This window comes from Emys orbicularis, chromosome 1, assembly GCF_028017835.1.
Source record: "Emys orbicularis isolate rEmyOrb1 chromosome 1, rEmyOrb1.hap1, whole genome shotgun sequence".
NCBI lineage: Eukaryota > Metazoa > Chordata > Testudines > Emydidae > Emys > Emys orbicularis.
The window spans coordinates 130952348-130966152 of NC_088683.1; the positions used below are offsets into that span (position 1 = coordinate 130952348).

The 13805-nt window shown below is 41.9% G+C and overlaps 1 protein-coding gene across 1 annotated transcript in view; it reads left to right on the top strand.

Annotated features, from left to right (window-relative positions):
* Positions 1–898: 898 nt before the first annotated feature.
* Positions 899–13805, top strand: part of PARVB (parvin beta) — an 81211-nt gene continuing 68304 nt past the window's right edge. The window contains exon 1 of the mRNA XM_065423564.1: positions 899–964. Within this exon, the coding sequence (XP_065279636.1) occupies position 964 (1 nt within the window). The 5' untranslated portion in view covers positions 899–963. The remainder of the gene's footprint in view (positions 965–13805) is intronic.

Below are 13805 nucleotides of genomic sequence, written 5' to 3' on the forward strand. Positions count from 1 at the left end.
CTCTTGACATGGCCCTCCACTTGTGAGGTAACGCCCTTCTCTTCATGTGTCAGTATAATAACGCCTGCATCTGTAATTTTCACTCCATGCATCTGAAGAAGTGGGTTTGTACCCACGAAAGCTTATGCCCAAATAAATCTGTTAGTCTTTAAGGTGCCACCGGACTCCTTGTTGTTCTTACTCTGTGTTTGTCTAGCAGCCAGCATAATGGGGCCCTGATCTTGGTGGGACCCCTAGAGGCTCTTGCAATACAAATAATAATTTCCTGAATATGGCAGAACTGGAAACCATTAGAAAAACTCCTTAAAAGGTCAGATTCTACCATAGTTGCTCACGTGGAGTAATATCCTATCCTGGAAGTAGCTCTGCTGAAATCACTGAATGTATTCACAGAGTGAAGGCACTATCCAGCATGGCTACGAGTGGTAGACTCTGGCTGCTGCTGTTTCGCTGCTTCGGGACAGGAAGAGGTGGTAAACACTTTGAAAGCTTTAGCTGAGTTTCTGGGTGTGGTTTCCAACCTTGTGAAATAGTCTGCCCATCCCTAGGCTGGACCCTATTTACATTGTGCTGGGTTCAGACCCAGTATTTACTATAAAACCCTAAAACTAGTTGAGTTAAATATCTGAATTGCAAGGTTTGTTTGTTTGTTTTTTAGCAAAACCCCAAAGCAGGACTACCTTTCCTTTTTAGCTGATGTTTGTGCATCTAGAGCCGTTAGTAACAGTTCAGAGAGAACTTATATTTGTGGTTTGCAGCATCTGTTATCTTCAGTGTACTTTTCCTGCAGAGTCACTTTTCTGCACCAAAAAGAGTTGCTTTCCTTAAATTGCAAGTCATAGCTGTAGATGGGAGTTCATATATAGCACACGGCTTCTTTCTTGACTTCCATATCGCAGGCTGAATTGGAGAGTGCCATTTTCTTGCTACTACCCGTGTTTATCTGCTGTCATTGCCTTCATCAGTGAGTCCTGTTGCCTTTGATTTCTCTTGACATATTAAGCAAAAAACATTTGACGTGTGCAAATGTTTACACATATGTATGCTTAATATAAAATTCTGCATAACACTTTATATCAATTAGAACAAATAAGAGAAGAAAAGCAATAAGCTGAAGCACGTAAAACTATTCCTGATGATCCGTATCCAACTGAGAAGGCTGGGGAAATGTTTATTCTCGAGTCTGTTTCTGCAAATACTGCTCATCATAATGTTTACTACCGTGTGGAATCACATTAACTTCAGTGGGAATTGCTAATGGTAACAGGTGGTAGTGTTTGCAGCATTGAGTCCTTATTTGGGCCAGATTTAACGTGTACAGAAGTTAGCAAGTAATTGTTGTTGGTTTTTTGGGGAGAGGGGGGCGGTGCTGTGTGGTGGGAGAGATTAAAATGAATGTTTTACAACTCTTCAGTTACGTTCCTGGCACTGCTGGTTAACTGGCTGATTTGTCCTTCGCTAGTCACTTTGTCCAAAATTTAGAAACTTGGGTGCTCAAGTCAGTGGCCTGACTTTAGAGGTGCTCAGCACTCATTGCTCAATGGGAATTGGGGGTGTCAGCACATCTGAAAACGAGCCCCTTATTTAGGTGCCTAACTTGGGTTCCCAAACTTCGCCCTCAGACTGTCTGTGTCTATTATCTTTTTAAAAATATAGATAATAATACAGTAATACAAATGTCTGTGAAGATTAATTCATTCTGATAAATGTCTTTGAACTTTTATTTGGCGTAGAAGTCAAAGTAGTACACCTCTACCCCGATATAACGCTGTCCTCGGGAGCCAAAAAATCTTACCGCGTTATAGGTGGAAACCGCGTTATATCGAACTTGCTTTGATCCACCGGAGTGCACAGCTTTAGTAACAGTTCAGAGAGAACTTATATTTGTGGTTTGCAGCATCTGTTATCTTCAGTGTGCTTTTCCTGCGGAGTCACTTTTCTGCACCAAAAAGAGTTGCTTTCCTTAAATTGCCCCCGGAGCACTGCTTTACTGCGTTATATCCGGATTCGTGTTATATCGGGTCACGTTATATCTGGGTAGAGGTGTATTGTGGACTACATAGTAATATGCAATGCTTAATATAGAATTTGCTGTACTAAATTTAAAATAACTTCTTTATTAACTATATAGCAAGGCGGGGGGGGGGGGGGGGGCGAGTGAAGAACAAGCATCTCCAAAGGGAGTATTGATGTTGCCCAAGGCCAGTGCAGGGATACTAAAGGATGACAGATTTACTTCAGTAGGTCTCCCCACATAGCTTTCCTCTGCACATTAGACTTTCTCTTTCCTTAATATTTTAACAGGCAACTTTCAGACTCTACCTCCCTCTCTCAAATGCAAGGTTCCTGTTATTCATGCAGGAGGCAGTGGGAAACAACAAAGACCTACCACCACCTCCATTCCACCACCAACGCACCCTTGTTTAATGAGTGGAAAATCCCTTCTGCTTTTTATGGCAGAACTTTAACTGAGCAAGGGTGGAGGGAATAAATGTCCTCACCTCCAAACAGAAATTTATTTTACTAATTGCTGTCAGTGTTCTTTCAGGGTGAAATTCACCCCTGTGCTGGGAGCCAGCACAAATTCTAGGCATCACTTCAGCCCACCCTCTGTTTGTCTGCCTGCAAACTCATGGACTGAAGCAATCCATTTGCAAGCTCAGGAAGATGATACTTCATTGGATCCATTCAGTTCACGTCTTGAAGGATAGAAGCTTTATTATTTGTATTGTGGTAGTGCCTAGGAGTTCCACTCATGGACCCTCACCCCATTGTGCTAGGTGCTGTACAAACACATTTTTCTCCTTTAAAAATGTTCAAATTCTAGAAATGGATGGCCTTCATTTGCTTGGGAGAGTTTCCCACTTACTAGGTAGCAGTGAATAAGCTAGTGGAGAAGATGGCTAGTTATCAGTCGTCCTTAAATAATCACCTCTTCTCTAGGTGGCATGCATTCAAAACTGGGGAAGAGGTGGAGATAAGAAGCAGGAAACATAGGAGGAAGGTTCCTACATCGCAGAACAATTAATACGGGATGTTAGTAGGACATTCCTGACCCATGTTCTCTTGTTCCCTTGTCAAGCTTGAGTTGAATAACTTTCTGTTCCAAAGTGCAGAAGAACAAAAAAGGTCAGCTGCCATGCAGGCGATTTAATTGTGACAGTAACAAAGCATCCCAGGCAAACTGCCATGATGTACGGGGAGAGTTAAATACACCTCTACCTCGATATAACGCTGTCCTCGGGAGCCAAAAAATCGTACCGCGTTATAGGTGAAACCGCGTTATATCGAACTTGCTTTAATCCACTGGAGTGCGCAGCCCCGCCTGCTCCCCGGAGCGCTGCTTTACCGCGTTATATCCAAATTCATGTTATATCGGGTCGCGTTATATCGGGGTAGAGGTGTATATTATAAATGAAGGAGCTGGGATTATTGACCTGTGACGACTTTATCTAAATGAGGGGGACTCTTGTTTCTCTCCCTTCTTGAGTTAGGTAAGAACCATTCACTGTTAGGGACCTATGTATGCTTTTCTTTTGCAATGTAGGTAAGTGGCGGTTTCTTTTCTATAGTCGAAATGACGGCTGACACACACAAAACAAAGCAAAAAAATAGTGATCAACAGCCCAGTAGAGCCTGTAACAGAATTTGAGCCCCTGTATTTTCTTTCTCTAATTTTTATCCACATGTTGATCCTCATTAAGTCCCATAGCTACATAAGGACCAGATCAGTGTTCATTTCAGCAATATCTTCCCAGTTGTCCTGGTCCCATTCTGCTTAGTTCAGGTAACAAGTTTAATATCTTTTTGGTATATTAAAAGGATTCATAACTGCTGAATCCTTAAACGCAGATTCTGTCAGGGAAAAGAGCTGGACACATGCTTTTATTTGAGGGTATGGAGACATTTGTTTATGGGCTAAAAATAGAAATCAATTTTGAGACTTCATTCATCTGTGCTAAGTTCCTGTTTCTTTGACTCAGTTTGTCAGTGGGCATTTCAACTATAGAAAAGAAACAGCCGCTTAACTACATTGCAAAGGAAAAGCATACGAAGGCCCCAAACAGTGTATGGTTCTTCCATCTCCCATCATGACTGGGCTCTCGGGTGGGCCCAGAGCTCGTTCTCCAGCCCAAACCCAAACGTCTACGATGCAGTTTTATAGCCCCTCAGTCTGAGTCAGCTAACATGGGTCAGCCACAGATGTTTTATTGTAGTGTAGATGTACCCTTTGGGGCTCTGTCACATCACAATCGTACTGAATTTACATCCTGAATACAGCTAGTCTGAATTATTTTTTTTTCTATGTCAGTTTTCAACAATAATAGAAAAAAAAAGATTTTTCTTAAAATTTTCTATGGAAATTTTCCGAGTTTTTGCTGAAAACTCAAAAACCAAAAGATTTTGTCAGGGTCAAAATATTTTGGTGAAAAATTGAAATATTCCATGGAAAGCAGACACTTTTCTTGTGGAAAATTTTGTTTTGTCAAACATAATTTTCCACTGAAAGACTGTTTTGATGGAAATTTTCAGCTGAGAGTTAGTGGTTGCCCTTTATAACAAGAACATTAATGGTGGTGAGTTAAAGGTGGCCTGCACTGTATCCTAAAACACTAACACAGTGTTAATGATGCTGACGTTATTGAGGACGCAGATAAGCAAGTACCTCGTGTTGAAATCAAATTGTTCCTACCTTCATGGGTAGTGGAATTTGCCTAATTGGAATTCCTTTTTGTTTGTTTGTTTTTGTTTTACTGGGTGCAAGCTGAGTTTAAAGTTCACTTTCATGCCTCTTGAGAAATGCTTGAAAATCTCATTGGGGCTTTCACTTTCTTGCTACTGATCACTTTCATTCTGGGCAGTTGTGTGCATTCCCATGCACCGAAGCAGCCAGCTATTTGGAACTGAAGTGCCTTTAACAGCACAACTTACTATTGTGGGTGTAAACTGTACAGCATGGCATGTGGATATACAGTCCAGGCAGTATATTGGTTTAAGTTGATAAGGCCAGGTCAGTCAGCACAACTAAATAGTGTTGGCTGTCAATGATCACCAGGGCCTGTTATGGCATATGAGGGTTGTTAGGGCCTATGGATGCCCTAGCCATGGCCCCTTCACTGAGATTGAGACCGGGGTGGCTTATGGCCCTGTGCCACTGTGGGAATCCCATAGGCCAGAGAATGCTCTGTTACCTGGATGATTTAGGGCAGCTTCCATGGGTCTGACAAACCCACTGGTCCCTTGACAATTCTTTATTGTTATTTACTAAATTCAGTAGTGCCACTGTAAGTGCATGCCTGAGGCAATGATAGAAGTGAGGTCCCTGCTGTGAAAAGATTAAAATGTAAGGGCTAAATTCTGCCACTCTTATTTGCATTGAGATAGTTGTACCTCACTCTGATTTCAGTGGAAGTATTGGAGAGGTAAGGCACAAGTCCGTGTCAGTTGCAGAAGGGAGGATTGGGCTCTGTAGAGGCAATGCACAAGTAAAGGGGATTCTGTAGACCACTGTTGGATTTACAGGGATGATGTCCTGGGTTTTGAATGACCGCCTCTGCATTTTCCATGGAAATCTCACAGGACGCGTTTCCTGGGAGGTTAATGTAGGTGTCTCCTATTTCCCTTTTTAAATCCCAGCCTGTGCTGTTTAATTTTCCTTATCTCATGATTCTTGGTGCCTGAGAAGAGATAAGGAAAAGGTACAACTATCTCATGCATGCCAAAGAAAGGAGGGGAGAGTCTTGCTGCTGTCTGAATGCCCATGACAGCAGCATGAGAGTGTAGTCCACTCCAGGGCACTGATCTTTAAAGCCACTGTAAGTTCAGACTGGAACAGGTATAGGTCTCGGTGAGTCCTAAAACACATAACTGAGGTTGAGGACTTCTCACTGCTGCTTTTCTGCTACCTTTGATTCCCCCCCCCCCACCTTTTTTTTTTTTTGCTGTGTTGTATTGAGCACCTAACTCGTTATATTACTGGGTATTGGGCTAGAATAGGGACCTTAGAGCTAAACAATTTGGGGTATCTAATTGTTGTCAACTCAGGTGATTTATCGCAAGCCTCATGGCCTTACCCCACTCACATTGTTCTTCAGGGGATTACAGGAGACTCTCATCTTTCATTTCTTTTACTAATTATTTATTTCATTATTTTACAAAAAAACTTGTTGTCCTCTGGTTGCAGAGAAAAGCCTGAAAACATGACTAGAGTGCAGCAAAAAGACACAGACATTAGAAGGCAATGAACTCTGAATTTATTAAAATCTCATTATTTTGGGGGGCCTAGGTCATGATTTTTTTATGTTTGGGGGTTGGCAATACTGGAATATGTTTTTCCCACTCTCAAAGAAGTGTGTGCGTGCGTGTGTGTGTGTGTGTTTTGGCCAACTGATGGCCAGACACTGGAACAAGCATAAGCCCTGATCCTGCAACTGGATCCACACAGATGGGACCCCATTAGGGTTGCCAACTCTGACTGAAGTTATTCCGGGAGATTTCCCCCCCCCCCCCCAACATGACGTAATGCCATTTTCTTAAAATATCCTATTAAAATCTCCTGGATTGCTTTCAATAGTCACCGGGAGATGGATGTCGATTCCAGGAGACTCCAGGCCAATCCTGGAGGGTTGCCCCTGGGGAACCCCAGTAGGTCTGGACGAAATGCAGAGACAAAATTTCTCGATACTTTAAATGACTGCTTCTTGGAGCAGCTGGTACAGGAACCCACAAGGGGAGAGGCAATTCTCGATTTAGTCCTGAGTGGAGCGCAGCATCTGGTCTAAGAGGTAACTATAACAGGACCGCTTGGAAATAGTGACCATAATATAATAACATATAACATTCCTGTGGTTGGAAGAACACCTCAGCAGCCCAGCACTGTGGCATTTAATTTCAGAAAGGGGAACTATGCAAAAATGAGGAGGTTAGTTAAACAGAAATTAAAAGGTACAGTGAGTATAGTGAAATCCCTGCAAGCTGCATGGACACTTTTCAAAGACACCATAATAGAGGCCCAACTTAAATGTATACCCCAAATTAAAAAACACATTAAAAGAACTAAAAAAGAGCCACCGTGGCTTAACAACCATGTAATAGAAGGAGTGACAGATAAAAAGGCATCTTTTAAAAAGTGGAAGTCAAATCCTAGTGAGGTAAATAGAAAGGAGCATAAACACTGCCAAATTAAGGGCTGGTCTACACTGGGGGCGGGATCGATCTAAGATACGCAACTTCAGCTATGAGAATAACGTAGCTGAAGTCGAAGTATCTTAGATCGATTTACCTCGGGTCCTCACAGCGCGGGATCGACGGCCGCGGCTCCCCCGTCGACTCCGCTACCGCCTGTCGCTCTGGTGGAGTTCCGGAGTCGACGGGGAGCACGTTCAGGGATCGATTTATTGCGTCTAGAGATTAAACAAGCTAGGACTTTTCAGCTTGGAAAAGAGGAGACTAAGGGGGGATATGATAGAGGTATATAAAATCATGAGTGGTGTGGAGAAAGTGAATAAGGAAAAGTTATTTACTTGTTCCCATAATATAAGAACTAGGGGCCACCAAATGAAATTAATGGGCAGCAGGTTTAAAACAAATAAAAGGAAGTTCTTCTTCACACCGCGCACAGTTAACTTGTGCTTCACACCGCGCACAGTCAACAAGAACTCCTTGCCTGAGGAGGTTGTGAAGGCTAGGACTATAACAGGATTTGAAAGAGAACTAGATAAATTCATGGAGGTTAAGTCCATTAATGGCTATTAGTCAGGATGGGTAAAGAATGGTGTCCCTAGCCTCTGTTTGTCAGAGGGTGGAGATGGATGGCAGGAGAGAGATCACTTGATCATTGCCTGTTAGGTTCACTCCTTCTGGGGAACCTGGCATTGGCCACTGTCGGAAGACAGGATACTGGGCTGGATGGACCTTTGGTCTGACCCAGTATGGCCATTCTCATGTTCTTATGTCTGCCTACATGGATCTGATTGCAAAAATGGAAGTACATTTTTCAAAAGTGCCTATGTCCTGTTTTCAAAATGAGATAGGCATTTAGGAGTCTACACCCCCATTGACTTTCAATGAGACTTAGGGTAGAATTTTTAGGTACCTAGGTCTCATTGACTGTCAGTGGAATGTAGGCTCCTAAATCACTTTTGTAAATAGGGCTTGGGGATTGTCTCCACTAGAAAGTTTTGCTACATTAACTAATATAGTTAAAGCACCAACCGCCCCCTCCCCATCCCTCCAGTGTGGATGCAGTTAGACCAGTATAGCTTACTCCAGTTTGGGAAGCACAATTATATCAGTCTGTACCAGGGCTTATGTCAGTATAATTATATCAGTAAAAATTCTCAGTCCTAATCAACAGGCTTCTAAGTCACAGGCTTTTGAAAATTTGACTCTGGGGCTATAACTGTTTAGCAGAGTCCCTCACATTACTACAGACCAGATGTGACTCAGGAGTGAGACCAATCCTCATGACTCAGAAGAATCAAGTTAGCTTTCCCCCCTTCTGGCTGAGGGCTGGTTTACACTAGAATGTTTTACCGGCATAGCTGTGTCTGGTAGGAGTGTGGGGGGGAAAAATCACTTCGCTATGCCAGCAAAAATCCTAGTGTAGTGTAGATGCAGTTTTACTGCCAAAAAAGTCCTTTTGCCAATAGAGCTTATCCCATTTGAGGAGCTGGTATAAGCTATACTGGTTAAAAGGCAACCCCTTTTTTGCCAGTATAAGGTGCTTTTCCACAAGGGGGGTTTGCTGGTATAGCTCTATTGGTATACAGTAGCTACCCTGGCAAGCCCTTTTCAGATGGCCTCTGTTATCTGGAGACTCGTGAAACTTGTCTCAGCTAAACTGAATTTTTTTGCATAACTTTTGTGGGCCTTTATTAAAACATCTATTGGGTTCTTCCCAGAAATGGATACATTGCTCAATCTTGAATAATTTGTTTTTGTTGCTATCTCCATTCTGTGTTTGTGAGTTGTCTTGGTCTCTTTTGTATGTGTGTTGTATGTTATTTCCCCCCTCTTGCTTCATTGCTGTATCTGACTAACAGAATATTGGTGTGGAGGGGAAAGCGGTGACGCAAAATTGTTACCAAAAAACCCTATGAATACGCTTCAGAGTTCACCATGTTGAGAGTACCCCAGCAAATGCATATTCACACAGGCATGTGCACTAGAATTGTGAATAATCCTGATCTGAACTTTGCAGCTTCATTTTTATTTGCTTTCATGGGACAGTTTCTTATTTTCATAAACTCTGGCATGTGGAATATTATGATAAACTTGAAGCTTAAACCTCAAAGCAAACGTAGCCACACAGGGGAATGGAAGATGATGAAATAAGACCTGCTATTAGGTCTCTCTGACTATCTACATAATTGATCAGTGCCTTTTGAACCTCTCATTCCTCTCTGCACTTCAGTGATTGCTTGAAGGTGGGGGAATGTGACTGTGCCCTGGCAATGGGCAAAGATGACTGTCACCGGGGACTTCTTGTGGGCTAAGTGCTACCTTTAAAAATCGTGTGTCAGCTGTTGCCCCGAGCTGACCGCGATGGACTTATGGCTTCTTTTGTCTCTCTTACAGAACGTGAGCTATGTTGCGAATTCCATGCTGGGAGTTCATCCTTCTTGAATTTCATGCTACCAAGCAAAGTATTTTTTCTCCCCCTACTCTCCCCTCCGCATAACTGCTGCTGTCTTGCTCTCTCCTCCCAAGTCACCATGACCAAATTAACCCAAGTTTGACTGGCCAGGCATGTCAGTCCCTGTCCAGTTGCCACTCTTCCTTTAACATTTTCACTGCCCATACTGCACTGCAGAGGTACGCTCCGGACCATCGCATATTGTAGGGAGCCAAAATGGCAGGGCTGCTTTGTAAAAAACGCAAAAAAGGAGGTACGCGAAAGGATTTGTCATGCACAAAACTCTAAGGTTTGTAAGCTACCTGTGTGGAGCAGAGTTCTTGCTGTGAGCTTCTGGCTTTCTGTAAGTGAGGCTCTGTCTGCGGGACTGTCTTTTAGAATTTGCTTTATTGAAATGGCAGCACTTTGTTCTGACTAGGCACTTGCTACAGAAATAGGACAGAACCTTTTGCCCTTGTGGTATTCAGCCCAGCAAATTGGCTTTTAAGAGCAAACCTGTTTCTTCAACTGTGTGTGAGATGGGCGCTGGGTGCATAATGCATGACTGTATTTATTTCCACCTTTAACTTTTTCTTTATCTGTTTTTGAGCCCTTAGCCATAGAAGTGGTGTTGTGGAAAGGAGGGGATTTTATTTGTAAAAATACTTTACTTTGTTTTGATTTCAAAATGTAATTTTTGCATTTTAAAAATATCTCCTTCCTTATCTACTTTGATCAGAGAGCTTCCTTTTTGAATCAAACTCCTGGGGGAATAAAGCAACTTAGCTGCATTTTAAAAGTAAGCTTGGCAGAATTTGATTTTTTTGGACAATTTTGATGGATAATAGCGATGATTATTTTTAAGCATTTTTTTCAATTTAAATTGTCAGAGTTGTGGGAAATTATGGGGGGAGGTCAGACAATAATGCTTGAATGGCAGCAGACGTGATTCAAAATGTTAAGCTTTATAACCCGATACAACATCAGATGTCAAAAACATATAAAGTAAATGTCCTTAAATCAAACCCTAATAAGTTCTCAAATAGCGTTTTTCTGACTTTGCTGTTCTGCAAATTTTGATGATTAGTGATGGAAATACTTTTTCTCAGTTGGGTGTGTGTGTATGTGTAAGACGACGACTGCTGACATTTACTGATTAAAAAAATCAAATCCTTCCAAGCCTATTTAAAAGAAATCTTGTTTAAATGTAATTTTCTGAAAGCATCTTGTGTATTTATTTAGCGCACAGTGGGTGCCAGGTACTTTAAAATAAATATGCTCTCCAGGGCAATGACTGTCTCATCATCTATCTTTCCCCAGTGCAGGGAGGCCCTGGTCCTGCCCGGAGATTTTGGGTGTTACAGTAATGATGTAAATTCTACTAATAATGAAGATAAAACTTCTGCCATGAAGAGTTAGTAATTGAGGCTGGGATTTTCAAAGGCAACTTGATTGAATGGGATTTGGGTGTCTAGGGAAACTTTGAAAATCTCCATGTTCCAGATCTGCAAAACCTTATTTGTGATTATTCCTACTTGCATGTGTATTTCCATTGACTTCTCAATGTAAGGACTACTTGAGGGAATAAGGGTTTGCAGGATGGAGCCCTAAGTGGACACACAGAGAGGATGCCATGCTATGAAAAGACACTCAACTTAGCATGTGACTTTTTAGTTCTCTGATTTTTTGTTTAGAGGAATTTCAAAAAAATGAATAAAATCCAGAAGTCCTTAGTGTCTTTTTTTAATTAGATATGTTTAGGTAAAAAGCTACAGTATATACAACATATTCCATATATAGTAGAGAATGCAGTTTTGCTCCTGTCCTTTTGCAAGAAGTATATGATACCAAAAGTGAGCTGTACCTTATTACTGGCAGGACACACTCTTGTTGCATATTAACTCTAGCAGGTCACTTTAATGTGGATCTTAATCCATAGGGGCTCAAAATATATGAATCTGGCATTTGCTGCTTCTGGGGACATAAGGACAACATGTGGCATTCAGGGAATTTATACTTACTTGATAGCCTGCCAGAAAGCAGAAACTAGTTCACCTCTTGGAATCCTCATTAGGAAAAGTGATAAATGGTTTTAAGTGCCTTCTCTTTGGCTGCCAGTGAAATGTTGCGCGGAGATTATCGCACGTGTGTCCCAAGCATTCTAATTTTCTGTTAACCTCTTTCTGTATGGGGGGGAGGTGGAGAGTGGTTGTTATGCTCATACAAAGCACACGGGATCTTTATAGAGGAGATATGCATCCGAAGAAGTGGGTTGTAGCCCACGAAAGCTTATGCTCTAATACATTTGTTAGTCTCTAAGGTGCCACAAGTACTCCTGTTCGTTTTTACAGACACAGACTAACACGGCTGCTACTCTGAAACCTGTCATTATAGAGGAAGGTAAATACACACAGCGTTTATTGAGAATACCACAGTTAGCATATGCTTTTTACACACACACACACACACACACTCTCTCTCTCTCTCTCTCTCTGTCCTGCAGTGATGGGAGCGGGGTTCTATCGGTTGCGATCCGATGCTCCTGGAGTGTGGCAAGACGAACCCAAAGTCCTATGGCAAAGCACCCTGTTCTTATAGGTTTTCTTCTCTGTTGAAGCCTATGGATTTTGCTGTGTCACTTTGTGACTGGTTACTTCTTAATTGGTGTAAACATTCCAATACACCTCGGAGAGGGTCATCCTGTCCTTTGTTCCGATTTAATCAATTGTCTTTAGGGGTGCCAGCCTTTACCTCAGGGTCTTCAATCTGCCCTTCATTATGGATGCGTGTTGATGATTCTTTGATGTCCTTTAAGTTTCTTCACTCCTTCTTCCTTGACTCTGACTATAACAATGGCCTTCACACCTTATCTTTTTCTAATGCATACATTCCTCATTCACACAAACAGATTGAGAATACAAACAGTAGTATTTTATATTGAGCAAAAGGGCATTGCAAATTAAACCTTGCTAAGTTTTACAATCAATAACCAAGACAATTTACATTGAGACCCAGGCCTGCAATGTTCCTCTAATCTACTTAACATAGACACAATAGAGAATCCTGTCTCTTACTTCCTAATTTGTAATACATATAGGAAACCATAGTAGCTCTATAACTTATTCTAAAACAAAAGGATGACCATAATTAGTCATAAGGATTGTTCTGGTCTGTCATTCCTTTCTGCTATTCAAAAAGGGTGGCTGACAAGATGAAATCAAATCATACATTAATTCTCATAGTACATTATAAAATCCAGCTCCTACATGGTGACATGGGACTTTATAAAATGTGTAATATATATACAAATGGCTAGAGTATATGGGTTGATCTCACTACAGGAAAGGGGAGTAGGGATCTATTTTTAAAAGAACTGCCTGATGGGAGACCGGTGTGGTTTAGATTGCCTTTTTCACCAGGAAAGGACTGCTCTGTTGAGCTTGTGGTTATTTCCCTGTTTATATGGAAATCCTTGCTTTTGCCCCAAAAGGGCCTCAAGGACTTGGGCTTCCCGTGTAGTCTCCTGCACAGACAATGAAAACATTCTTGTCACTCCTGGAGTGACGTTGCACTTTTTTGGTAGGTCGGAGAAGGACTGGTTATCTGCAAACTTAAAGTTCTGCTTTTACTGTGCCTTGGAACCTAAGTCTTTGAATCCCTGCCCACCACACCCTTCCTCAGTGGCCAATACTATGTGAAGCTGGTGATAGCGTAACGCTGCCAGACCCCGGTTGTCGGCAGGCGGGATCGAACCTGGGACCTCTGGAGATATATTCATGAGCTAAAAGCCATATGGCTGTTAGTTAAGGCTGTAGAGCAGACTCATTAATCTCGCTCTCTAAGTGGTCTCAGTGCCACTAGATGGGACAGAACACCACATCCAGGAGGTGTGTGGGTTACAATAGGCAAACCTAAAAAGGTTGGGAGAAGCATCCATAAATGTGGCAGCTTATCTACCCACCCTAATGTAGCCTAACTTTTTCTTGGTCTGTTAATCTCATGAGAACAGGAGATTTCTAGCACTTCATGGTAAAAGCAGATTAAGGCTAAATAGGACCAGGATCCACCATAATTTTGAGATTTCCCCCCTTACATAGGTCCTGTTTCTCCCTTATCCCATAGTCCCTTGATGACTCCCACTGTTCTTGATAATTTTCTTTCCACTCCTGAGTTATTGATCTTCCTTCAA